At 36.2% G+C, this 27,974-nt stretch overlaps 1 protein-coding gene across 17 annotated transcripts in view; it reads right to left on the bottom strand.

The window, feature by feature from the left end:
• The window catches only part of CADPS2 (calcium dependent secretion activator 2), a 741,873-nt gene that overhangs the window by 599,666 nt on the left and 114,233 nt on the right, over positions 1-27,974 (bottom strand). For all 17 annotated transcript variants that reach the window (XM_072652868.1, XM_072652877.1, XM_072652869.1 and 14 more), the window contains exon 2: positions 2,863-2,976. In XM_072652868.1, coding sequence (XP_072508969.1) covers positions 2,863-2,976 — 114 coding nt within the window. The remainder of the gene's footprint in view (positions 1-2,862; positions 2,977-27,974) is intronic.

The following is a 27,974-nucleotide window of genomic DNA, read 5'->3' as shown; positions in this document are numbered from 1 at the left end:
TCTTCAGCACTTTTGGGGACTCATTTTTTCATGATTTTCTTGCATCACTCTCATTTCTCTTCCCAAATTCTCCTCTACTTCTCTTACTTGATTTTCAAAATCCTTTTTGAGCTCTTCCTTGACCTGAGACCATTTCATATTTTTCTTGGAGGCTTTTGAAGTAGCAGCTTTGACTGTGCTGTCTTCCTCTGGTTGTATGCTTTGATTTTCCTTGTCCCCAAGGACATAAGAAAATAGCTTTCACCAAGAAAGTAACCTTCTGTAGTCTTATTCTTCCCTGTTTGGTCATTTCCCCAGACAATTACCTGACTTTTGAGCTCTTTGTTAAGTTGTGGGTATACTGCCCAAAATTTCAGAGATTTTGTATAGTTGTTTTCAGAGATATCTCTAGGGACCTGTAAATTCTCAGTTCCTCCAAAGTGGTATCATCAAAGAAGAGGTGTTTATTCCTCTCCTAAACTGCACTCTGCTCTGTGAGCAACCACAAGTATTCTTTTGTGCTCTGAACTGTGAGTAGGATTCCTGTATCACCCAGGTAATATTCACAGCACCAAGGGTGACTATGAACATGCTGGTATAGTTCTGAATCACAAAGTATAACAGACTTTGTTATAAGAAGGCAGAAGAAATGAATTTATTCAGACACCAGAAAGCCAAATCCCAACACCATAAAGTCAAATCCATCACAGTAACCAAGAAATCAATATACATTAGCATGGCAGGGAACAAAGACATTCCCAAGCCTTCCCCCCACCCCCTTCTGGGGCCTTCCCACAAACATACACTCATGAGCCTAGCTTTGCCTGCCTGCCTGCCTGAGTCCCCTTTCCTCCAGGGGTATTCTCACCAACTTCCTCCCAGTTCTGCTCCACCCTTCCTGTTCCAACTGTTCAGGAAGCTCTTCCTACCACATGTGACTTAGGCTTCCATGTGATTTAAGCAGGTCATATGGACCTAATTAAAGAATGGGAAAGATATTCCCATTTAAATTGCCATTTCAATTCCCTCTCCACAGCCACCACCACCTCTGCCATGCCAGCACTCTTCCTCGCCCTGGAATGGCCACCCAGGACTGGGACCCAGATCAGCTGCTTGATTTACCCACCATCTGTAGGTTGAGAGCTTCAGAAGTAGCCTCTACTACAGCAGTGTCTGTTCCTGCCCTGGGGCTGGGGTCAGATCACATTCTTCTCTCACCCAATGAGACAGCATTCCCACTACCTTTGAAGCTGTCTTTGGTATTAATGGGTTGAGAAGTCTGGAAACCACTTCAGCTGCCAGTAATTCAGCTCCCAGAGGCCTGCTCCAGTCCCTTCAGTGCTGGTGTAGCCCACACTGGGCTGAGTTTCCCTCTGGGACTGATGTAATAGACCCTTCCTGTCAGCCTTCCAGATTGTCTTCGACTGGAAATCTATTTCACTCTGTCATTTTGTGGTTTATGCTGCTTTAGAATTTGTTTAGAGTCATGTTTTACAGGTATTTTGAGGGATTTAGGGGAGAGTTCAGTCAGGTCCCTACTTCAACTCTGCCATCTTGGATCCACCTATTGTTTCTTTACTTTATACAGACACTTTATAAGTGAGCATAGCAATAAATTGCCCAAGATAGATTTAAAAGAATAATAAAATACTTTTGCTGGTAAAGTAGCACTTGAAACACGGGCATTTCAAAAATATAATACAATGAAAACAAAAACACAGAAGTAAATACATATACCCTACCATTTATTTTTTTATAAAAAAAGCAAAACTACACCAGTCTATGTTATCTAATGTATAAGAAACACAATATCTGAACTGAGAATGAGAGAAACTAAAGATTTTAAGGGTTTTTTTTAAGAAAAGTCTTCAAAAGAAAATGTGGGATAATTGGGAGAAAAAGTAAGAAAAGTTTAAAAAGTACAGAATTATCAAAGACAAACCAAATTAGTGGGGAAAAAAACTAACATTAAATGTAATGTCCCATGCAACCTTGAAAAATTTTCAGTTTGCTAATATTTCAATAACAATTAAAATATGAAACTCCGCAAGTTACTAAGAAAGTAAAACATGATTCAGGTTTTTTTTTAATAAAAAGAGCTTATTAACAATTCTAAGTAGAGGCACAATCTCTAAAACTGCAGAGGGAAACGAGATTGTTTTATGAAGAAATTACAAATATTCACAACTTTTAAAACTCCATAGTTCTCATACATAAACTGTTGAGTTGGATTTAATATAAAAGTTGTGACAAGATGGATTCCAAAATAATAAAATTCTCTAAATAAACATAAAAAGAGGTTATCGCTAATTAAAGAGTACAGAGAATGGGTTATAAAGGGACAATTGTTAAAATTTTTAAGTATATTAATGGCTTATGTTTAAATTAAAGAGTGACAAGATCATGTTTATAATATTAGCCCTTCAGGGCAAAATGTATGTAACTTAATCCCCTACAGATAATTATTGGTCTTAAATAGTAATTTTCTATGGAAACCTTGATTAAAAATGTATAATTCAGACACATGGACATAAATATGGTTATATGAAGCTATATCAATCACTACTAAAAGATTTTTCCAAATCATTTCCCTCTGCCTAACCTCCTCAAAAGATGTGATTAACCACCAATTCTTAATCAGGTTCTAGAATTAAAACCTGTCACACAAAATGCTTTGAAGAAGCAAGCTTGCAACTTCATGTGAGCAGATAACTCTCATATGATCAGCAATAGCTCATCATCTTATATTTTATTTTTATACTCTTTTGTAAGGAAAGAAGGGCTTTTGGATTAGAAATACACAATGATGAATGCAACTAATAATGATAAGGCCTTACACAAACTTTAACACAGAAAACATCAAAAACAAGTTATTTCACTTACCTCATAATAACTTCGAACTGCATTACAAAATGCTTCATCTGCTACAATTTGAGTTTCCCCATTAAGGAAGGCCAGAAATCGTTCCTTTAATATCTGCAACTGTTGTTTATTAAGCTGTAAAAATGACAGAAGGAAGGAAGAAAGTTGACTGCTGAAGCACAATGTAAAGATATGTCAACGGTTTAATATAAGGTAAATTTTACAGAAAGAATAACAATGTAATGTGGAAGTTTATGAAAGAAAATAAATATTTCCCAATATTTTCTTCATTTTTCTGTTTCAATTTAAAATATTGATATTACCACTGTAAAACATTATTTTATAATATACAAGTTCATCTGTTATATAACTACTTCAGGGTCTTATCATAGTATCTCTTCTATTTTCAAAATTCTGAAAAGACAATTTATATATTGTGAATTTATAATGCTTACAGGTCTCCAGATATATTGAAATACCAATGATTATTAGACTAAATCTAGAAATGAGATTTTTAATATTTTGCTGCCTGGAGTTTCATGACATGACATTTTCAAGATTGTAAGAATTCAAGATTCTTGAAGCAATAGAATGACTTGGTATTTCAAGGTTCTCTAGATCACACCGTCCAAACCTTTTGAATACTGAGTACAATACACAAATATCAAATGAGAAATGAAAAAATATAACCAAAAATTATTTTAAAAGATCTAGTATCATGATTTGAATCAAACAATAAAATAGGAATCAAACTATCTGGAGTTGAAGTTCTGATTTGCCTTGGGGAAGAAGCTGGACTTTGATTTCTTCACATGTAAAATAAGGAAATTATGCTATCTCATATCAATGATCCCATCTAACATGACCAGTAATCAGCCATGGACAAGTACAACCTGAATTTGAGTGAGGAATGGCACTACAGATAATAAGGCCAGTGTTGGAATGTATAAGGCAGAAAAATATAAAAAAATTTCCATCACAGAGAATTCTCTATAATCCGAGGCCCTATTACTAGAAAGGAATAGAGGTGAGTTTGCAGATAGCTGCAAAGATGATTAAAATTTTGGAAAATAAATTGGATATGGAAAAGCTAAGGGAAAGTGCATGGATTAGCCTAGGAAGGATGACTATACAAAATCAATTTAAATCTATGTTCAAAAATCCTATTAAAATTCTATTCAAATATGATGTTCTGTATTATGGGATCCAAGTTCTTTCAAAAGATGCATTTTTACAGGAACTTGACAGAGAAGGCAGTTTATAAAGAAGGTGTTGCTAGTAGCAACTAGCTGATTAAAAAGGGCTCTCTATTCTACACAGATTAGTTTAAACAAGCTCTAGGCCAAGCACAGAAGAAAGAGCTATTTCATTCCACTAAAGTTAGTTCACGTTTTTTATTGTTGTTGTTGAGATGGGCAGAGAAGCAGATACTTTTATAGCCTCAATGGCATATCACTGTTCAATTTTTCCTTTTCTCTTAAGGAAGGGCTTTGGTACTAGAAAGGCAAAACTATCTTTACTTAATTCAAACAGCCCAATAAGGAGTACAAATTATCCACAGTTAATATGGACAGATGAGAACTAGATGTTGAGGGATAAATAGACTACATTATGTTGATACGAACTTGATCCAAACAGTCAAGACAAGACCATCCGGACAGATTTTTGGCTCTGTCTTAATAATTAGTTAAAAGTAGAAATGTTAAATATTAGTGAGAAATGGTTAATTAGATTAATAAAATTAACAGCAAACTAAAGTGATAAAATTTTAGAGCTGTAAGGGCCATTTTACAGATTAGGGAACTGATGTCCAATTCAATCCAGTCTAATATCAATCTGTCATGCATTTATTAAGCACTTAAGAGTATATAAAATACTGCTAAACATTGTGAGAACAACCAAATATATACAAGACTCAGTTCCTGCCTTCATTACTTGTGCAATATATTCTTAGTTGGTAAAACTTTGTAGCCCATTCATTCCTGTGATAAGGGTCTCAATTTTCCTTTAAGTGATCCTCAATTTTGATTTTTTGAACAGTGGTGAGTATTCATTCAAAGAGTGATTCTCTATAGATGGTAGGGTCCCCAAAGATATCTTTTTCAACACTGTACTGGTTTTATCTAGTCTTAGATCATTGGTTCTATCCTCTACTTTTGCAAAGGACCTGCAATCTCCTCAATGTGGATTTTTGCTTCAATGACGTAAGTCAGGACTCATTCATGTCTGTATAATCTCTGGGTCTCTGTCAACATCCCACCATAAGTTGACTGCAGAGTTTGTCCAACGTTCTGAGAACTGTGCTCATACTTCCTTCACATCCAAATGATGCAAAAGGAACATGTGTGGTCTCTCCATTACTTATCACTTCTGTCACATGATCAGTCCATCTTCTTTTTCAATAAAATATTTCTTTGATGATATCCCTCACATCCCTTCTACAAAATACTTGCTTGTACTATGGCACATCCTACGCATATCCATTGTTCACTTCTACATTGCTCTTTAGATCTTTTATTTGCCACATTTTTCATTCAATTGTGTGATGCTTATGATCCAGTCTGTTGTGGAGTATCACTTGCAAACGTCTGCCTGTTCCCTTCTCATACTTTTACCAAGACTGCTTTCAAAGCATATGTAAATTAATCTCATAAAAAACTTGATATAGGTAGCATAAGTTTCATCAGTAGTTAGGGTGCTCTCTAATTCACTTTTTTTTTTTAATAATATCAAATTTTTTTCACATCTTTGATATCTTCCTCTCCTTCAAGTACCTTGAGAACCAATCCCTAAACTCCTCAAAATTGTGTAATCTGCATCACAGAACTTCTCTCTGTATGTTTAATTGGTCAAGTCAAAATGCTTTTGCTACCTTTGTTTTTTTTCTGACATTTCTACTTTCTCTATAAGCCAGTCTCTAGGATTGTAATAATAGAGTACAAAGATGGCAAAAAGAATTTGACATAGAAGTCTGAGTATATTTTTCAGTACTGTTTCTATTTATTGTTCCTCTAACAGCCTCCTTAAATGTCCATTTTATGAATTTACTTAGTTGGAGTTCTTGCACGGGTTTGGTAGAGACTCAAATGTTAAATTTTCACTGTGAACATTTATACCTTGAAAATAAGCAATGCTATAAATCAGGGCTTGATTTATCATTTTGCTGATTGACTAGCCTTAAGAAAGTGATAGGAGAATATATTAATAATGAAGATGAAACTTAAAAGTATATCATATATGCATATTTTTAGAGTTCTAGTTGTTAAATATTTACTAACACACTTCCATTTTCTTCCCAAAGCTTCTTTAAACTGTATTATCTTATCATATTTCCCACTATTCCATGACATAATATTCCTCTACCCAAGACAAAGGAATTGCAAAGTACAAAAATTCACAAAAGAAGGAATAAGTGAAAAAAAGAATAGACTTAAGTATCTGTACACAAATATACAAAGCGAAACTAACAAGCAAGGTAAACTATAGATTCTTCAGCCTCATTTCTATCACCACAACTTTGTAGAACAGAATTAATTATGGTAATAATGGCAGTGTGATTTGAACTGGAGATCAAGTGTGTGAACCATTCAAATTATTTACCAGAGCAAATTGTATTATATTCCTGCTGAATCTTTGAAACTAGCAAAAGTCATGGCCTTTTCAAATTAATTCATCAAGAATTTATTCAGGTTACTTAATTCTTATCATGTTTTAGAGACAAAACAATCATCACTTGACCTCTAAATATTGCTTATAGGCAATCTGAAGACATGACGGAAAAAGCTTTAAGTGACACATTCATTCTTTAAACAATTCCCCTTTCCTCTAGAGAGAAAAACATTTTCAGGTATTATTTTATACCAGTTAAGAAGATTTCTAACTTTTATTCACTTACTTCAAAGCTTTAATAGTTTAAAACCCTACTAAGATACTTTTAACATTAATTACTACTCTTTAGTTATTAATCTAATTCTAATCTAGCCCCCATCTCTATATTTTCTAAACAAAATCAGCACTTCTAAACAAAAAAGTTTTACTAAAGTATAAGTGGACTATGTCTCTCTGTCCCATTGCCATCATTTGACAGTCTAATAATCCCATCAACAAGGTTAGTTCAGGATGAATCGTTAGTTAAATAATAAAGAAATGTGAAAATCACTTCCTTTTCTAGATGTTTAATAATTATCCTTTTAACAGGTTTTAACGAAGTTCAATAATTTGCAGACTTAATTGTCTTCTCTCTAAAAAACTACCATTGGCAATTATCCCACCCTATGTCATCTCTCTAATGCTACACAAACTTTCAAACACCAGTAACAAATGACTTAGTCATATACACAAGTTCATTCAGTTTTCTATAGGGTGTAGTTCTTTTGGATGGTGGCTTGTTCTGGCAAAAGCAGGTATCTACTTATGCTGGGCATGAACTCCCAACTTAGCCATTCTTGTTCTATCTTTTCAAGGAAAAGAGAAAAAATATTTGTATAGCAGATAAAACAAGCAAAATTAGAGTGTAACATCTCTTCCTTTTGTGCATCATCAGGTATAATCATTTCAAATACCTGTGCAGAAGTCCTATCACTACTTGGCTCTTCCTATTTTGCCCTAATACAAGCTCTCTATCATTCTTAGCTTTCTTCATCTTTTTTTTTTTTCCCAGCTCATTCTCAGCCTTGGCATTGTTGATAATGTTCTAATAGGGCCATTCTATCCTTTTATGTACTCTAAGTTATCTGTTCTTTCTCCAGTCTTCTGAACATGTCAATTTAAAACCTAATGGTTGGTAATTTCCTACAAGTTTGCATGGACCACTCCTCATTTGTTCTCCCCATTAGAACTGTGTTTTTTCACTAATTCTTCATATGTTCAGAATCTCATTCTTCAGAGAATCTATCGGTCCTCCTCTGATTTCTCTACAGAATATTTTTCAGAGAATCTTCTCAATCCCTCCTCTGAATCTGTTCTTGCAAAGTTTAAGATTTATGTCAGACTGTTTCTAATTTTTTTTTCTTATTCTATAATAAAGTCTAATGGAGTGGTCCTTTATCACAGGTTCTCATCTTCTACTCTAATAAAATTAGTCCTTTTTAGAGTGAATTATATCTAGAAAGATGATTTTTTAAAATGAAATTTAAAAATATTAATTGGCATGCTTTGAGGTAAGAGAACTTTCTAGGACACATTCAGATAACTGACACCTTCCATCACTACTATTTGTTTATCACGTCTCTATGCCAAGATGGTGACCTTTTTCTTGAACTCTCCACTTATTTCCTCTTCCTGTCTGGGTGTTTATATACTCTGCAATGACAATGTCTCTTCTGTTCCTTGTTCAGTTGATCTTCACACAAATTCTACCCATGATGCTTCCCTCCTCTTATTCCTACATTTCTTCATGAGTCTCTTCTTTTAAAAGACAACAATACAGCACTTTTCCTTTGAGTATCCTGTTTATTTTAAATAAAAGTATAGCCTTTAAGATCCATATTCCCAACTCTGGGGAGAGAATAGGAATCATAATTATTTTGCAACATTTTGTTAAACTGACAATGCAGAAATTCCTCAACTATTTGGTGGCCTAACGTTAGAAAGTTCCCAAACCCTTTGCAAGGACAAAATAAAGCACATGATCTGAGCCGCTGTGGTAATATTACTTGGTTTCATTGCATAAGAGACCCTGCAGTTTTGTCTAAAAGGACTTCTTCTACAAATTTAAATTATTTGGTCTTTTCCCCTTTCTTCCTTCCCTTAAAAAGGGAATGTTTTCTTATCCTAATAATATATCTTGTCAGATACATTCCAAATACTCTCCTTTTCTTTTCTGGTTGATTAGCCGCCTTCCCTACTCTTTCCTCTTTTGTGAAATGCTGTATTTATCTATCCAGAATTGCTGCAGAACGCTGCTGATTGGCTGTGTAGTCTGAGCAGGCCTGATAGTGAGAACAGTGTTCCTTAAAATGCTTTCATTTTGGTCCCCTATCTTTGACCCATTATCACTGAACCACTATCAAAAAATATGCTACCAGAGTCTTCGGAGGGAGAAGCCAAGATGGAAGAGTAGAAAGATACACATATGCTAACTCCTAACCCACAGCCCATAAAATACCTGTAAAAAAGAAATCCCAACAAATTCTGGAGCAGCGGAAGCCACAGAACAATGGAGTGGAGGAGATTTCTGTTCCAGAGAGACCTGAAAAACTGACACGAAAGGTCCATCGCGCACCAGACATGGAACAGAGCCCAGCCTGCGTGGCACTGGGAGGAACAGATGCGAGCAGGCTTCAAGTCCCTCTACCCACAGGTGCCAAAGGTCAGTGAGAGGGTCTTTTTGGCTGGCCTAGAGGGGAGTGGGGTGTCCCCATAACTCAGGCCCCATCGGGAGGCAGCAGCAGAGGCAGCAGCATACAAGGGCTCCCAAAGCAGGCAGGAGCTCAGATCCATTGTTGAAGGTCTCCCCATAAGCCCCCTGAGGCAACTGAGCCCCAAGTGGTGGCCCTGCCCCACCCTAAGCACCTGAGTTTAATCTCACACTGAATAGCAGCCCCACCCTGTCAAAGCCCTAAGGCTAGGAAGCAGCATTTGAATCTCAGCCCCCAAGCACTCGCTGGGCTGATCTGGAGGCCAGGTGGGTGTGGAGAGGAAACTCAGAAGTCAAATAACTGGCTGGGAAAATGCCCAGAAAAGGGGTGAAAAAAAGAAGACCATAGAAGGTTACTTTCTTGATGAACAGATATCTCCTCCCATCCTTTTGGATGAGGAAGAACAATGCTTACCATCAGGAAAAGACATAGAAGTCAAAGATTCTGTATCCCAAAGATCCAAAATAAATATTCAATGGGTTCAGGCCATGGAAGAACTCAAAAAGGATTGTGAAAATCAAGTTAGAGAGGTAGAGGAAAAACTGGGAAGAGAAATGAGAGAGATGCAAGAAAAGCATGACAAGCAGGTCAACACTTCGCTAAAGGAGACCCAAAAAAATGCTGAAGAAAATAACACCTTGAAAAATAGGCTAACTCAATTGGCAAAAGAGGTTCAAAAAGCCAATGAGGAGAAGAATGCTTTCAAAAGCAGAATTAGCCAAATGGAAAAGGAGATTCAAAAGCTCACTGAAGAAAATAATTCTTTCAAAATTAGAATGGAACAGATGGAGGCCAATGACTTTATGAGAAACCAAAAAAATCACAAAACAAAACCAAAAGAATGAAAAAATGGAAGATAATGTGAAATATCTCATTGGAAAAACAACTGACCTGGAAAATAGATCCAGGAGAGACAATTTAAAAATTATGGGCCTACCTGAAAGCCATGATCAAAAAAAGAGCCTAGACATCATCTTTCATGAAATTATCAAGGAAAACTGCCCTGAGATTCTAGAACCAGAGGGCAAAATAAGTATTCAAGGAATCCACAGAACACCGCCTGAAAGAGATCCACAAAGAGAAACTCCTAGGAGCATTGTGGCCAAATTCCAGAATTCCCAGGTGAAAGAGAAAATATTGCAAGCAGCTAGAAAGAAACAATTCAAGTATTGTGGAAATACAATCAGGATAACACAAGATCTAGCACCCTCTACATTAAGGGATTGAAGGGCATGGAATAGGATATTCCAGAAGTCAAAGGAACTAGGACTAAAACCAAGAATCACCTAACAAGCAAAACTGAGTATAATACTGCAGGGGAAAAATGGTCTTTCAATGAAATAGAGGACTTTCAAGCATTCTTGATGAAAAGACCAGAGCTGAAAAGAAAATTTGACTTTCAAACACAAGAATGAAGAGAAGCATCAAAAGGTAAACAGCAAAGAGAACTCATAAGGGACTTATAAAAGTTGAACTGTTTACATCCCTACATGGAAAGACAATATTTGTAACTCTTAAAACTTTTCAGTATCTGGGTAGCTGGTGGGATTACACACACACATACACACACACACATACAATACACTCACGCACACACACACAGAGACAGAGAGCATAGAGTGAATTGAATATGATGGGATCATATCTTTAAAAAATGAAATTAAGCGGTGAGAGAGAAATATATTGGGAGGAGAAAGGGAGAAATGGAATGGGGCAAATTATCTCTCATAAAAGAAGCAAGCAAAAGACTTTTTAGTGGAGGGAAAAAGAGGGGAGGTGAGAAAAAAGCATGACGTTTACTATCATCACATTCAACTTAAGAAGGAATAAAATGCACACTCATTTTGATATGAAAACCTATCTTACAATACAGGAAGGTGGGGGAGAAGGGGATAAGCAGGGTGGCGGGGATGATGGAAGGGAGGGCAATGGGAGGAGGAAGCAATCTGAAGTCAACACTCTTGGGGAGGGACAGGATCAAAAGAGAGAAAAGAAGCAATGGAGGGCAGGATAGGATGGAGGGAAATATAGTTAGTCTTACACAACATGACTGTTATGGAAGTCATTTGCAAAACTACACAGACATGGCCTATATTGAATTGCTTGCCTTCCCAAAGGGAATGGGTGGGGAGGGAGGGATGAAGAGAATTTGGAACTCAAAGTTTGAGGAACAATTGTCGAGTACTGTTCTTGCTACTAGGAAATAAGAAATACAGGTAATGGGGTATAGAAAGTTTTCTTGCCCTACAGGACGAAAGAGAAGATGGGGACACGGGAAGGGAGCGATGATAGAAGAGAGGGCAGATTGGTGATAGGGGCAATTAGAATGCTCGGTGTTTTGGGGTGGGCGAGGGGATAAATGGGGAGAAAATTTGGAACCCCAAATTTTGTGAAAATGAATGTTAAAAGTTAAATAAATAAATTAAAATTAAAAAAGATATGCTACTCCTAGGAAGTCAAGACAATGCCTCAATACAATCCAACAGATCTCGGTTATAACTATGATAGCAAGTTTCTAGTTCTTACTGATTTAACACCCTGTCTTACATTTGTATATAAGCATCAGATATAATATATTTTTTGCATGCGTCTTTTCTTGGTTCTGTGAACCTACTGCAAGTCTAGAATTCTCTAATCTCAACTAGACCTTCGCCACTGTATAGAAAACCTTCTACTACTCCTTGATTAATTCTCTATCACACTCCCTCCAATGTCTCTTTAAAACCTCTCTTCAGGTCAATTATATCACCCCTTACCTCTTCTCTTCACCTCAGAAGGTATAACTTAATAATTTGCTGAGAAAATTTAAGCTATTCATTGGATGCTACTTGATCTTTAAAATTTTACACCTCAAATCCCCTTAATACCATTACTCTACAGAATCTTTTCTGCCCTTTCCTCTACCTTTTCTCTGAAAAAGAAGGGTCCTTCTTGCAAGAGCTTCTATTTGTGCTTGATCCCATTTCCTCCAGTCTCCTTAGGTTGCTGACTGTACCTTTCAATCTTTATTTTCCATCATATCCTTAAGCCTTTCCTCCACTGCAGGCAAGTTGAGTTATTCACCATTCCTTGTTCATAGCATAATACCTCGCCCATACTTGGAGTTTAACAAATATTTACTGAAATGAAAATATATTTGCTTCAATTCCTCATCTCCTGACTGTGACTATGTATCCTCAATAGTGTTAAGTGCCAATTTTTCTTTTCTTTTCTATGTTAATCATCTCATCCCTAATGTCTAACACAGTACCCTGCTATAGGCAAATATTGGCTGAATAAGTGAATGTACAAATTAAATCAAATGAAATTCAAGGACATTTTTTGCCATCTTTGTGTTTGCTTTTTGAAGAAATAACAGCTGTAGACAGTTGCAGTGCCTGGGTTAAGGCAAGAAACTATAATGTAATGAGTAACGAAACTGGAAGTCAAAATACCTTAGTTGTAATCCCTGTTTTGTCATTCTCTCAATGTGAAAATGTAAATAATTTAAACTCTTGAGGGATGTTTCCTCATCTTTAAAATGAAGGGGTTGGTCTATATTATTTCAAGGGTTTCTTTAAACTATGACATTCTACAGTTCAAAGATTGGTCCTAACTTCCCCTAGAAACAGGGCCAGGATTGATGTTATACATATAATAATGCAAAAATAGGTACATTTTTAATGTATTCAAGATGCTCAACATTATGTGATGATATATTTAATTAGTAGAAAATGAAAAATTAGGAATGAACTATGAACAAAAGGATACTTAGCAGTAAAAGCTTTTCTTATAAAAGAAACTTATGTAAATAAGAAAAGTCAAAATATTACATTAAGACATATAAATTTTTATGGACAAATATTAATCCTCTAATTATAGAAACAATTTTCAGAATTATTTCAAAAGGCATCTTCATCTTCCAAAAATGGTCCCTGCCAAAGCCATTCTAATTCAAAGGTAACATTATTAATATATTTTTTATTATCATCATCAATGCATTTATGGAATTTAAGCTAATGAAAATCCTCATTAAGATTAATATTAAAAGAACTGAACACATCATTGGTGCATTACCTTAGATTATTCTTTTTAAACAATATCGCTTTGTGTTAAGAATATTACTGTTAAGCAAAGGTAAATGCTTAATATATTTACTCAAAACCTAAGGTATAAAAAAATGGAAATCCTGGAAATTATTATTGAAATAAGTATCAGGAACCAAGACCTTTCAAGGAGATATGCTTTTAAGAAGGGAAGAGGGAGGAGTCAAGATGGAAGATTAGAAGCAGCAACCCAAACAAACTCTCTCAACATTCCCCTCCAAACAACTCTAAAAATAATGCCACAAATCGAATTTTGGAGCTGCAGAGCCAACAAAAAGTCACAGTGATTTCATTTTTCCAGTCTAAGATAACTTAAGGCATCACCAGGAAAGGTGTGTGGCACAGGGGTGGGGCTGGCCCAGAGCACTGTAGCAGTACCAGTGGAGGCATTGGAGGTGATGGTGGTAGCAGCAGTAGTAGCAGCAGCAACAGCAGAAGCAGCTCTGGGAGCTCTCAGCCCAGAGACAATGGTAAGGATGTAAGACAACTGATCAGAAAGAGATTACAGGGGACCCTTTATTGGCATTATGTGTATATCGTGCTGACTTGCAACTCTATTGCCCATACACAATTCTGGATCACATTTGCAGGGATGACAGGAGTGTTTGTCATTAACAAGGGAGAAGGTGATCTGGTCACAGTTCCAGTATAAAGAGGAAGTGGGTACAGGAGAGCAGGGAAGCTGTTCACAGTTGCAACGTCAAGAGGAGCACTAGTAATTGCAGCTGCAGGGGAGTAGGGGTCCTTCCTAAGTAAACACCACAGTGCAGCCCAAAAAAAGCAGTGACCATACCTCTCCCTAGATCACAAACACCACCTTCAAAAAAAAATGCAGACCCCCTAGAACAAGCTCTGAAAACAACAGCATAAAAAACCTTGAAGTTTGGCACAGTGCTTCATCACCCCTAGGTGAGTAGAGCCCAACTTTAACTTAAGGTTCAAAGTCATTAAATAGGCTGGAAAAATGAACTAACAACAAAAAAATGAGCGTAAAAGGCTACTGTGGTGACAGGGAAGACAAAGACACAAACTCAGAAGAAGATAATAATGTTCTAATAGCTAAAACCAAAACCTCAGAGAAAAATGTTAACTGGAATCAAACCCAACAAGAAATTCTGGAAGAATTAAAGAGATAAGAGTAGAAGAAGAGAAATTAAGAAAAGAAATGACAGTGATTCAGGAAAATTATGAAAAGAGATTCAACAGTTTGGTAAAAGGGGCACAAAAATACTGAAGAAAATAACACCTTAAAAAACAAAATTGGCCTAATGATAAAAGAGGGACAAAAATTAGCTAAAGAAAGCCACTCCTTAAAAAGTAGAATAGGTCACATGGAAAAAGAGATACAAAAGTTCACTGAAGAAAATAATTTCTTAAAAAATTAGAATTGGGCAAATATAAGCTAATAACTCCATGACACATTAAGAAACCATGAAACAAAATCAAAGGAATGAAAAAATAGAAGAAAACAAGAAATATCTCACCTGAAAAAACTGCTGACCTTGAAAATAGATCAAGGAGAGATAATTTTAAAATTACTAGACTACCTGAAATCCATACTGAAAAAAAGAGAGAAAATTACCAAGGAAAACTGCTCTGATATCATAGGCCCAGAAGGGAAAATAGAAATTGAAAAAGTATACTGATCACCTCTTGAAAGACATGTCAAAATGAAAACTCCAGAAATATTACAGTCAAATTTCAGAGCTCCTAGGTAAAGGAAAAAATATTACAAGCAGCCAGAAAGAAACAACTCAAATAACATGGAACCAGTCAGGATTACACAAAATTTAGAAGCTTATATTTCAAAGGAGTGGAGGGTTTGAAAAATGATATTCTGGAAGGCAAAGGAGCTAGGATTACAACCAAGAATAACCCAGCCAGAAAAAAAATGAGTATAATCCTTAAGGGGGAAAAGTGGAAATATAACAAAATAGAAGACTTTCAAGTATCCCTGATAAGACCAGAGCTGAACTGAAAATAGTACATACATACACAAGATTCGAGAGAAGCATGAAAAGGTAAACATGAAAGAGAAAATTCAAGAGACTCAATAAAGTTGAACAGTTTATAGTACTATATGGGAAGATGATACATGCAATTTGTAAGAACTTTATCATTATTAGGGTATTAGGAGTCTGCATAGACAGAAGTCATGGATGTAAGTCTATAATGTTAGGATGATCTCAGAAAAATGAAGGGGTAGGAAACTGGCATGCATTGGGAGAGAGGAGAAAGAGACAGAATAAGGAAAACAATCTCACGTAAAAGAGGCATGCAAAGAAGAGGTTTTACAGTGGAGGGGAAAATGTGGGGTTGTGGGGTGGCAAGTTATGCTTGAACTTTACCTCATTTGCATTGGTTCAAAGAAGGAAGAATACCAATTACAGAGACAGAGACAGAGACAGACAGAGAGAGAGAGACAGAGAGAGAGAGAGAGAGTTGGCTACAGAAATTTACCCAGTTGAGAAACTGAATGAATGATAAAATAAAGGGCAGAACAAAGGAGGCAATGATCAGAAGTGATACAAACTTTTGAGGAAGAAGAGGGTAAAAGTAGAGTGAGAGAATAATAAACAAGGGGAAAATAGGATGAAGGGACATAACACAGTTAGTAATCATAACTGTGAATGTGAATGGAATGAACTCACCCAAAAAACTGAAACAGACAGCAGAGTGGATTAGAAATTGGAATTCAACAATATGGAGTTTACAAGAGACACACTTGAAACAAGAAGATGCACAAAAGCAGAGCTGAAATAACAGATGGGAGAGACTCTATTAAGCTTCCGCTGACAGAAAAACATGGGGTAACAATCATGATCCACAGACAAATCAAAAGCAAAAGTAGCCATAATTAAATGAGATAATCAGAGAAACTACATGTTAATGAAGGGTATCCTACACAATGATATAATAAAAAAATTTACAGCAAGTTTCTCTAAAATAGGTCTTTTCTCAAATATATAAGAAATGAGACAAATTGACAAAAACAACATCCATTCCCTAATTGATAAACTGTCAAGGGATATGAACAGGTAGCTTTCAGAAGAAGAAATCAAAACTATCTATAGTCATATGAAAAAAAATGCTCTAAATCACTATCAATTAGAAAAATACAAATTAAAATAACTCTAAAATACTAACTTATAGTCATCAGAAATGACAAATACTAGAAGGGATGAGGTAAAATAGGTAAACTAACAAACTGCTGGTGGAGTTGTGAACTGGTTCAACCATTCTAGAAAACAATTTGGAACTGTGCACAAAAGGCTACAAAATTGGGCATACACTTTTATTCAGCAATAGTATGACTAGGTCTGTATCAAAGAGACCAAAGAAAAAGACAAAGTATCTGTAAGTACAAAAATATTTATACCAACTCTTTCTGTGGTGGCAAAAAACAGAAAATTGAGGGGATGCCAATCAATTAAGAAATGACTGAAAAAGCTGTGGCACATGGTTGTAATGGAGCACTATTGTGCTACAAGAAATGATAAGAGAGATGGTTTCAGAAAAAGAACATGGAAAAGAACATTATGAATTAACGCAAAGTGAAATGCACGGAACCAGGAATCACTAAACAGTAGCAGGAATATTCTAATGATGATCAAAGACTTAGCTACTATGATTAATACAATGATCCAAAACAATTCCAGAGGACTCACTATGAAAAATGCTATCCACCTCCAGAGAAAGAACTGATAAATTCTGACTGTAAAATAAAGTATATTTTTTCACTTTCTTTATTTCTCTTTCCTTTTTTTTGTGGGATGGCTAATATGAAAAAATGTTTTGCATGATTTCTTATGTATAAATGATACCAGATTGCTTGTTTTCTTAGGGGGTAGAGGGAGGTATGGGAGGGAGGGTCAGAATTTGGAACTCATAAAAGAAAAGAATGTTCAAAGTATTTTTCAAAGAAAAAAAGAAAGGGAAGGTCTCAAAAAGATGTTGCAGGTGCAAACAGCAGGAAGAATGGTGTTACAACCTTCATTTTAGCACTAGATAATTTTCCAAAGTGACTGCAGAATCCCAGGCAGGTACTATGCTATTAATTTCCACAGTCCCAGACAAAGACTAGTGGCACTCTGAAGGTCACTTGTGCCAGAAGACACAAACATGAGAACTCTTCCTAGTTACCAGAGAAATTCCCTCAAATAGAAAAGTTCCCTCAGAGAGCTAAAAAAGAATGATATCAAAGAAAGGAAGACTTGGATACTCCCAAGATCACTTAGATTGTATTGACTTACTACTGAGTTAGCCTGCTTTCTGGCTTTTAACTCTATGGGGTTTTAAAGGGTCACAAAATGTTTCTACATCTCATTTCACTTTACTACTGTGATATAGCACTGGCTATATAGATCCAGCACCAAGGTTATATGCCATGCCTAAGCTTCACTGGGTTAAAAATGCTTCACATCCCTGCCTGAAATACTAACTCACAAAAAGAATGCAAGTTCACATCATTACAAAGCTTATCCTGAAAAACAAATTTAAGAGATGTGATCAAAGCTATTTCATTTGAAATGAAATATGCATCTATCATGAACTCATATGATCTTAACATTCATGTACAGCTTCCCTGTTTGAGAAGAAACCTCAAAGGTATATTTTATCACAGAATCAAATATTCTTGTAATAAATAAATGTAAGAGGATATGATGTTTTCCACACCTCTTTGCCAACTAAATTACTTTGAAGATGTAGTTTACTGTAGAAAAATATCTAAGAAAGCTAATCCATTCTCTTTCTAATCGTATATTCATAATTATATTATTGATGCATTCCTTCAGCATTTCCAAGATTTCAGAGAGATGGGACTCAATTGATAAGCAGCTATTAAGCACCTACTATGTACCAGCTAAATGTAGGGGGAGATGAATAATCCCAGTAGGCAGGGAGGCTAAATTCTAATGGAGGAATTTACATTCTAAGGTATGCATAAATCTGGGAGTTGCTATTGCCTTTTCTCAGCCATGATTCACGGAAATAAAGATTTGTCTCCATATCTGTTATGTTTTCCTTTATTTTAGCATGTTATATTTTAGCATATCATTCCTATATGCCTGACCAATGGCATCACACGCAGTACCAATATGTATTTTGTTAGGACCAGTAATTCATCCTAGCTTCACTATTCAGCTTAGCAACACTAGTCTTCCTGATGTACCTTGTCCATCAGTCTTATCTGTGGTCTCTGTGTATTTACACAGAACCAAAGAGGTGGCATGGTGGGTAGAGCACTAGACCTGGAATTAGGAAGAACTGAGTTCAAATCTGGCACTTATTAGTTGTGTGAACCCAAGCAAGCTACTTAACCTACATGCCTCTGTTTCCTCACAGGTAAAATGGGGATAATAACAGCACCTATTTCCCAGATGTTGCAAGGGAAGTAAGATATTTGTAAAATGCTTTGCAAACATTAAAGTTCTACATAAATGCTAGATATTATTATTATTGTTTTCATTGTCCTTCCATAATAATAATACTAATAGCCAACATTAGTATAGTGCTTTAAGGTTCATATGTATTTTATGTGTAATTGTCCCATACTTGCAATGCATTCCTTCCTCACCTGCATTTCTGCCTCTTGTGGTAACATTTTCTTCAAAACTCTGTTAATACATACATACATACATATATATATATATATATATATATATATATATATATATATATATATATATATATACACACACACATGTCTGTCTGTGTGTGTGTGTGTGTGTGTGTGTGTATAAAATAAAGGAAACATGACTTTTTTAACTGATATAATATGTGGTCATTTTGTGTTATAGTACTGAACTCCCAATGACATACTCTCTATGTTGTCCCACCAGCACTTTTATTATTTTTATTTATGTAATTATCTTCATTATTTATTTAGTCCTCTCCCTCCCTTCCTCCCTCCCTCTCTCTGTCTCTCTATATGTCTCCATTTCTCTCTCTCTCTCTCTCTCTCTCTCTCTCTCTCTCTCAACATATCACTTCCCAGTCTGCCACTATAACTAAATCTCTGTTTTTGTAGCTTGTATCCTTCTGAAGTGTTTCTGGCTTTACCATCGTTTCCTAGCTCAGGCTGAGTGTCACATAGTTCTCCTAGAACAGCTCCTTGGATAAGTGTTAGTTATTTTACAGGGTACCAGTGTTGCTAACCAGTTTAAAGCAAGGGAATTCTACATCAGATAGATATCTGAATGGTACAATGAACTGCAATGAAGAAGCATGAATGAGGACTTCAAAAGTATGAGATTCTGGTGTCAGTGTCAGATAAGAACTGAGAAGTCACAGGGAACAACGTTAAGAGTAGGAAATATTGCAGTTAATAGGTTCAGACTTATCAGCACAGCACAAAGTGGAAATGCAATTTGATAATTACAGGACTAATTTGATCACTCAAGACAGATGTTGTTCCCTGTCCCCTTCCCCTCAAACTTGAAGCTCAAGTCCAAAGGTTTATTTTGTTTTTTGTAAGCTGGTTACCTACAATGTCTAGCACATTTTATAAATATTTAGATTAATTAAAGGAGGATTCAGTAGGTCAGAAAAATGTAGTATTAAGGAAATGGTGCAAAATGCTGGTAGATGGATTTTCTCACATAATATCTGTGCTTAAAATGGCTTTCTTCTAGAGAGGGCATACTAACCCATGCCTTTCCTTCACTCAGTTATACTGTCTCAGTCCTAAGTCCAGGCATGTTACAGCAGGTTTTTTACTATATTTAAGAGTACTGTGCTCATCAACATAATTTGGTTCTTATACCACAGTCTGAAATATTGAAAGTTATTTTAGGATAATATTCAACACTAAGGGCCCCAAGTATCAGTGTTGCTAACCAGTTTAAGCAATGACATTCTGGAACACCACTACCTCAAGATGTGTCAGATAGATGTCTCAATGGTCTAAGAAGAAGCAGATCTGAATTTTAACCCATTCGTAAATGATACTCTATATTTTTCCAATGTGCCCAGTGCACATTATCACTTGATGGCCACTGTTCAAATCAAAGTTACTGTTTATAGCACTTTTTGTTCAGTCATTTTTCATGTCCATCTCTTTCTGACCCTCTTAGGGATTTTCTTAGCAGAAATACTGGAGTGGTTTGCCATTTCCTTCTCTAGATCATTTTACAGATAAGGAACTGAGGCAAAAAGAGTTAAGTGAATTGTCCAGGGTAACCTATCTGTCTGAGGCCAGATTTGAACTCACAAAGATCAGTCTTCCTGACTCTAGAGGCTATACTCTATCCACAGCAACACCCAGTTATCCCTAGACTCTGTTGCCATGGTCTTAAAAAAACTAGGGTCAATTTCAAGTCACAATGAGTCTCCTAATCTATAAAATGAGGGACAGGGCCAAAATCATTCATGAAGACCTTTATAGATCTCAATATCTGGTATTTTATCATACAGAACCAACTATAATAATATTTTTCACACTGACCACAATATTCTGATCGTGTCACAGTCAAAATAGCCTGGTAACTGGGAAGGAAAAACTATTTGATACCCAAGAGAACAATGGTAAGAAAACAAAAGGATATCTCATCAATTTTCTTCCTCATACTCTTCCCTGCCACAAATCCCTACCACACTGGTTTCCATGTGAGTTTCACAGGATTATGCAGTTAAAGCTAGAAGGGGTCATCTAGTAAAAGTCACGCATTTTATAGATGAAGAAACTGAGGTGTAGTAATGTTAAATTATTTGAATCTTCACTGAGCTAAAGAGATTACAGCACATGCTGGCAGTAGTAACATTACTTTTGATATATCAAGGGACTATAAAACTTTGCCAGCCTGGAAGAAGTGAAGGAACTATTAAGTTGGAATGGGACTTTTCTCTTTCGTGAAGATGTGTCTCTGGAGCAAAGAAGTGTTCCCAGACCCTTCACATAATATCCTCCCTTTCCTATAGTCAATGGCTCTTCCTGTACCATTTTACTCATCTCCTAGTTATTACATGACCTTTTTAGTCATTATGGTTGCATGTCCTTACAGGAACATAAGATCCTTGAGTGGCAAAGGTAATAAATATCATTTAGTTCAATTCCATCATTTTACAAATGAGAAAACTGAAGCTAAGAGGCATTAAGTGAGTTACTCAAAGGCACGTAGGTAGCTAAGAACACACATACAAAAACAGATTTCAAATGAAATATTTCAAAACAATTTTCAATTTACCTTTTATCTAGCAGGCACATAGTGTTTTATAAATTTTAAGAAATATATATATATATATATATACATAGAAATTAAACTATAAGTGAATACTTACATATTTTCTCTTTGAAACATTTTCTCCTAAATTAGTGTACTTAGAAAACTCAGGAAAAACAAAGCAAATGAACAGTGCCTATTTCCATACTGTGGTATACATTTTTTGAACAGACTATCCAAAAAGGCCCTGAGTCAGTATATATTCTTGGACAGGCAGTGAAAATAAATAAGTCACCGGATATGCTCGAGATTGGACCTTCCATGAATCTCTTGACATCATAAAAACACCAAGAAAGTACATCAATTGCCTTCTTTCTTTCTCTTATTTCCTCCATGTTACCAGTGGGGTTGGAGCAAGAGGAACATGGAACAAGAATCTCAGATGATGGGCAACCATCATCACCTCACAGAAGGAAATATCTATATTGATGAGATCACAGATCACCGGGAATATTTTACTAATGTACCTGGAAAGGAACTCAAATGCAGTTCTGAAAAAAAAAAAAAAAAGCAACAAAGACTAAACAGCAGCCCTAGGGAATAAGCCTTAATTCAAGCAAATTGTTCAAATTCATGAATCTCTTCCAAAAATTTGTTCAATACTGTTAGAGAAGTTCAAATGACATTTTAATATCCTGACACACACTTGAGGTAAAGAATCAGTACAAATATGCTACTCTCAGAATTCGATTTTTAATACAAATTTTTGCCACAATCTGAGAAATTCTAGACATATCAGTCATGAATGATTTTCCAGAAATGGCGAAAACTGTTGAACAGGTACAAAGATGATAAATCTTGATATAATTAATCTCTTAAGTTAGGATATATAAAGCAACTATCAGGCAGCAAATATTATAAAATTCACACATTCAGAAAAAAATAAAGATTATAAAACCATTTTCCAATTTTGTAAACTGGTTGTCAGCTACTTTTTTACTGTCATCCATATGGTTACTAAATGCAGTGTACTGCATGCTTAAAAATAAGATAATAATCTGATAAATAATTTCATTTGCCAGATCTTACCCTGACCTAGATTCTGTCCATCATCTTGCATACTTCTGTGTAATTAGGGAGGAAATGGGGAGGGGTGGATGTAATCATCAGTAAATGAAAGAATACCATAAGTACAGGGTATAATTTCCAAATGTAAAATTGGTATATTTCCCATAATTAGAATGCTAAACATGAATGCGTAAGGTAAAATTAAAGTGGAATAGTTATTCCCATTTAAATAAAAGTCAGTATTCTCATGCTAAACCTTTCTTTGAGTTTTACTGGTTGCCCTGGCCAAAGAATTCACCTCCAAAAGACCAAACTACACATCCATCAGCATATCTTCTCTACCTTGACAATCTGTCCATAGTGAGGAGAGTTTTCTTCATCCTTCATTTTTTGAAGAGGAGCAATGACATCACAATGTTGGGGTAAAATACTGGATGATGAGTGCTGTCTTGACTTGCAAATGAATTGGATTTAAGTGAGGCAGAGTTACACAACATCCTCAGCCTCGATCTCTCTTCCTGAGTCATCAGAGTCCAGTGGCAGGTCAAAAGTCAACATGATTGTCAATGACCCATGGTACAGTAGGTAACCTTGATGTATCCAACGTCTGACCAAGTTCTAAGAACTCCACTGTGCCTGCTTTTGCCTACTGGAACAAATTGTTCTGATCTCCCTGTTCCACTAGGGAAAGTATTCACATGCTTGTGATGGACAACTCCCTAACTCACCAATGGGTCTGAGGATATCAGTCACCCTCCATCTAGTTTAGCCCGCCTGCTAAGATGGTTTGGCTGCTGCTTATTGTTACAAGCTTCGTGGAGCCACAGGTGAGCATTGACTCATAGGTGGACACAAAAATGGATGTGCAGCCCTGGAAAGGGGGCAGCAAGCCCTCACATGAGCGATGTTACTTCCCCCTGAACTCCCCATAATGCCCTTCCCCAAAACTTCCTCCTGGAAGCGTTCTGGATTTCTACTCAGACTTCATTTAAGTATTATTTTGAAGACCTATTTTTAAAGACTAGGACATGTAGTCTAGTGTGTAATTCATAAAGCTGATCCATCAAACATATGTTAGCTAAAACATGAGTTAGGCCAGGCATACAACCTAGACTTATCTAGGAGAATAGAAGGCTGGATTACATTTAAGATAATAACATGAAGTACTCTGAATGACTCCAATGGTTTTCTCCAAAGCAAAAGCCTATCTTTTTAACAAAATATTCTTTAAGTGATGTTGTGTTGTTAGAAGTCACAGAATAACTGATTTTCTGAAGAATTAAAGTTGCAGGTCATCCAAATGACAATAAGATAACCCATTGTGGGTGTGAATAGGCTGTATCATATTACCAACAAAAACAATGCAGGAGAAAACGCATAAAGGATACTATCAGTGAAACGTTTAAAAGAAGGTTGGTCAAGGTTGTAAGAATGAAGGATAACCTATGAATGTCCTCTATGATCCACTATTATGGACATAATGTCAAAAGGAAGACCCCAGAATATTGAGTGAACACACTTGGAGGGAGAATACACTAGACCTGCATAAGATCAGTGTGGATAGGTTGCAAACCTATACAACTGAAGGGATTATCCACATTGAGAAAATCACAGCTTTACCTAAGTATATAACCAAGCAGAGTAAGGTGTATATGGTACATGTTTCTTGCTCCTCTAGGAGACTCTTATGTATGTCTTTTATTTTACAATGCCTAGTGTGATGCTCTGGTCACAGGAAGCATTTAATGAATTTGCTGTTGAATGTCTAGGTATTATCTAATATCAGAAAATGCTTAAGTCAACTACTCATAAAAATTAATGCCGTCTCTGTATAGTATAAATGTCAAAACTTAAACTACAACCATAATGACATCATAAGATTATAGGTAAGAACTTAGAGAACATCAAGTCCAATTCCTTCATTTTTCAGATGAGAAAACTGAGGCACTGAAAGGTTATATGACCTAACCATGGTCACATAGCTAATAAGTGATTGAGGCAGGATTTGAACTCAGGTTTTCCTTACTACAAGTATAGTATTATCCACTATACTACCTAGCTGCTTCACTATTCTAACACACACACACACACACACACACTATGTGATCCAGTGACAATGGCCTCCTTGCTGTCCCTCAAACAAGACACTCCATTCCCCATTTTCAGATATTTTCACTTGCTACCTCCAATACGTGGAATGTTCTCCCTACTCATCTCTGCCTCTTGGGTTTCTTTGGCTTCCTTCAAGTCCCAGCTAAAACCTCACTTTCTATGGGAAGCCCTTCGAATCCGTTTAGTCATAGTGCCTTTTTTCAGTTGATTCTCTACAATTTATTCTGCATGGTTTGCTTGTGCAGTTGTCTGCATGTCATCTTCCTTTTATCATATGGGCAGTGCTTAGCACTGAGCCCACCACACAGTAGTAGATACTTAATAAATGGTGACTGACTGCCTAAAACATCTAGCTACCTCAAATAATATAGAACAGAAGATGGTTTAGCATCTAAAACAGATGTCAAATTTCATTTTGAGATGCAACGTGACATAATATAAAGTGTTGGCATGGGTTGGAAGACCTTAGTTCAAGCCTTACTTGTGACATATAATGGGTAACTCTCCAAATCTTATAATGCTGCAGGGAACTCTCCATATCAGGAAACTTCAGAGAAGCTGTCAGTCTGCATTAGTGGAGGGATCTCCTCAAATAGGACTTCCCTATTCTAATGAAATCACAAATCTGGACTCACCCAATCACAAAATCAGCTGAAGTAGGAAGGAAAGAAAATAAATGCTTGTTACTGGAAAAAATTAAGTGCTCACAAACTAGAAGATTTCATTACATAATGTTCAGCTTCTTTAGAATGGTTATATATGCTTCACATCAAATGTATATAACAGAACACAGATATTTAAATATGCACTGTTTTTCCACTACACAAAAGAGTAGGCTTGCATAGGATGAATGTATTGCAGAAGGGAATTCTGTCAAGATTTAAAAGTGTTTACACCACTTTCACTTCAAGCAGTCCTACAGAGCTGATGTTAATCCACTTTCCAAAGAAAGAAGCAGTGAACTCATTCAATTATTTCTTTTTCTACAATGAGAGCCTTGGGAATTAAAGAACAGCCATCATAAACAAATGAAGGCAATAAAACTGGTACCCAGGAAATCACTAAGATGGTCTTTTAATTCAGAAAATAACCCCTTTAGAAGGGGAAAATGTTGTTCTCTCAGCACAAAGTGAGAATGGAATAGGCTTACTTAAAATTTCAGAAACTAAACTACAGGTTCTTAAATAACAAAAAATAGCCTGGTATGGGAATTTGTGGATACGTTCAAAAGTGGGGAGAAAAGTTCATTCTTTAAACCCCAAATGGATGAATGCTAAAGTAGCACAATTATCACTATAAATAAAGAGTCAAAAGATATTCAAGAGAATTTATACTGGATGGTGAGGGCCTTTTTGGTCTCCTTCCATTTCGAGTTTCTGCTTATACCTGTACATGTTACCCATGTAAGTTCGTCCTTTGTTGCCACAGAAAACCATGGCATCAGAGAAATAATGACATGACTTGCACTTGACTTTGTTTTGAGTGAGGGAGGACTGTGCAGGTCACCAGCCTCACTTCTCCTCCAGAGCCATCTGAGTTCAGTGACCAGATATTCATCAGGATGACTGGAGGTGACCTAGGATGAGGCAATTGGGGTTAAGTGACTTGCCCAAGATCACACAGCTAGTAAGTGTCAAGTATCTGAGGTGAGATTTGAACTCAGGTCCTCCTGACTCCTGCACTGGTGCTCTATCCACTGCACCACCTAGCTGTCCCACATTACCCACACCCTCCATGTGAATAACAAAACCAAATGAAATGTACTACTCTTAGACTTCAACTTCATACTCCTCTTTCCTCACTCATTGACAATTTATATAACTCTGGAGATGCCACATTATTTTCCAAAGTTGTGCTGGAATGACTGCTTTGGAGTATATTATAATTTCAGGAATTTAGAATAATCTATGGGAGATGGAGATGATTATCTTTCTTTTCTGGCTAGTTGAGAATATTCGTGGTGCCAATGTCTCTTTCTTATCTATTCTGTTACCTGAATACTATTGTGCCATAAAAAATGATGAGCAGGCAGATTTCAGAAAAGCCTGGAAAGATTTACATGAACTGATGCAAAGTGAAAGGAACAGGACCAGGAAAACATTGTGCACATTAACATCAACACGGTGCAATGATTAACTGTGAATGACTTAGCTCTTCTCAGCAATCAAATGATCCAAGACAATTTCAAATGATTTGTGATGGAAAATACTATCCACGTCCAAAGAAAGAACTAATGGAGCCTAAATGCAGATCGAAACATACTATTTTTACTTTATTTTTTTCATGGCTCTTCCCCCTTTTGGCCTGTTTCTTCTTTTACAACATGACAAATATGGAAATAAGTTTTACATGATTGCACATATGTAACCTATATCAAATTGCTTACCAATTTAAGAAAGAGAAGGACCGAGAGAAAAAATTTGGAATTCAATTTTTTCAGTTAAGGTTAAAAATTTCCTTTACATGTAATTTTTAAAACACTATTTAGAAATAAATAAATTCATGCATCTCACACTTATTTTGAGCTACTGCAATTCTGCTTTCCTCATGGAGTATATAGTACCTTCTTTGATAAGATCTCACCATAATGAACAGTCCTGAGATAATCTTTTAGGCAAACCTATGTTTTGGTTCTTTCTCAAGCTTGACTGCCAAGTTTTCAAACCTTATTTAAGAGAGCTCAGTTTTGATGGGTTAGCCACGTTGTTCAAATGCCAAACATAGGTTTGCCTAAAAAATTATTTTCTGGAGAAATCACTCAAGGCAAGTGCTCACCTGAACATCAGAAGAAGTGATACAATGGCACTTTCAAACTCTGAAGAACCTTTCAATTAATTGTGAGATGTGGGAGACACTGGCACAAGACTGTTAAGTATGGTGAGATCTCCAAAACTGAGCTAGCTATGGCAATGCATGCATCAACCTCATCATCTATGTGTACATCCCTGGGAATTACACTGCCAAGGTAAGTTCACCACTCTACAGCATACAAAATTTCTCCATTTGCTGTAACTAATGCTTCCATGTATGGATGGTTCAGTACTGACTGGTGGAGAACTACCAGTTTTCCTGGCATTAATTGTCAGGCCAAAACTAACACAAGTGATAGAGAACTGGTTCATCTCTGTTGGATCTCAGCCTCAGAGGCTGCACTGTCACATAGCAACTCTCCCTCCACTTTAATCTTGGCTTGAATCCTTTTCAAGTTAAATAATTATCATCAGTATGGTAGCTGATCTTGATGTCTTTTCTATTCCTTGTTGAAAGCATCCAACAACATCATTGAAAACATCACACTACAAAGCATGGGATCAAGCACACAGCCCTGCTTCACTCCACTGGTAATT

The sequence above is a fragment of the Notamacropus eugenii genome, chromosome 3 (genome assembly GCF_028372415.1).
Source record: "Notamacropus eugenii isolate mMacEug1 chromosome 3, mMacEug1.pri_v2, whole genome shotgun sequence".
NCBI lineage: Eukaryota > Metazoa > Chordata > Mammalia > Diprotodontia > Macropodidae > Notamacropus > Notamacropus eugenii.
This window is presented reverse-complemented; position numbering and strand designations above follow the sequence as displayed.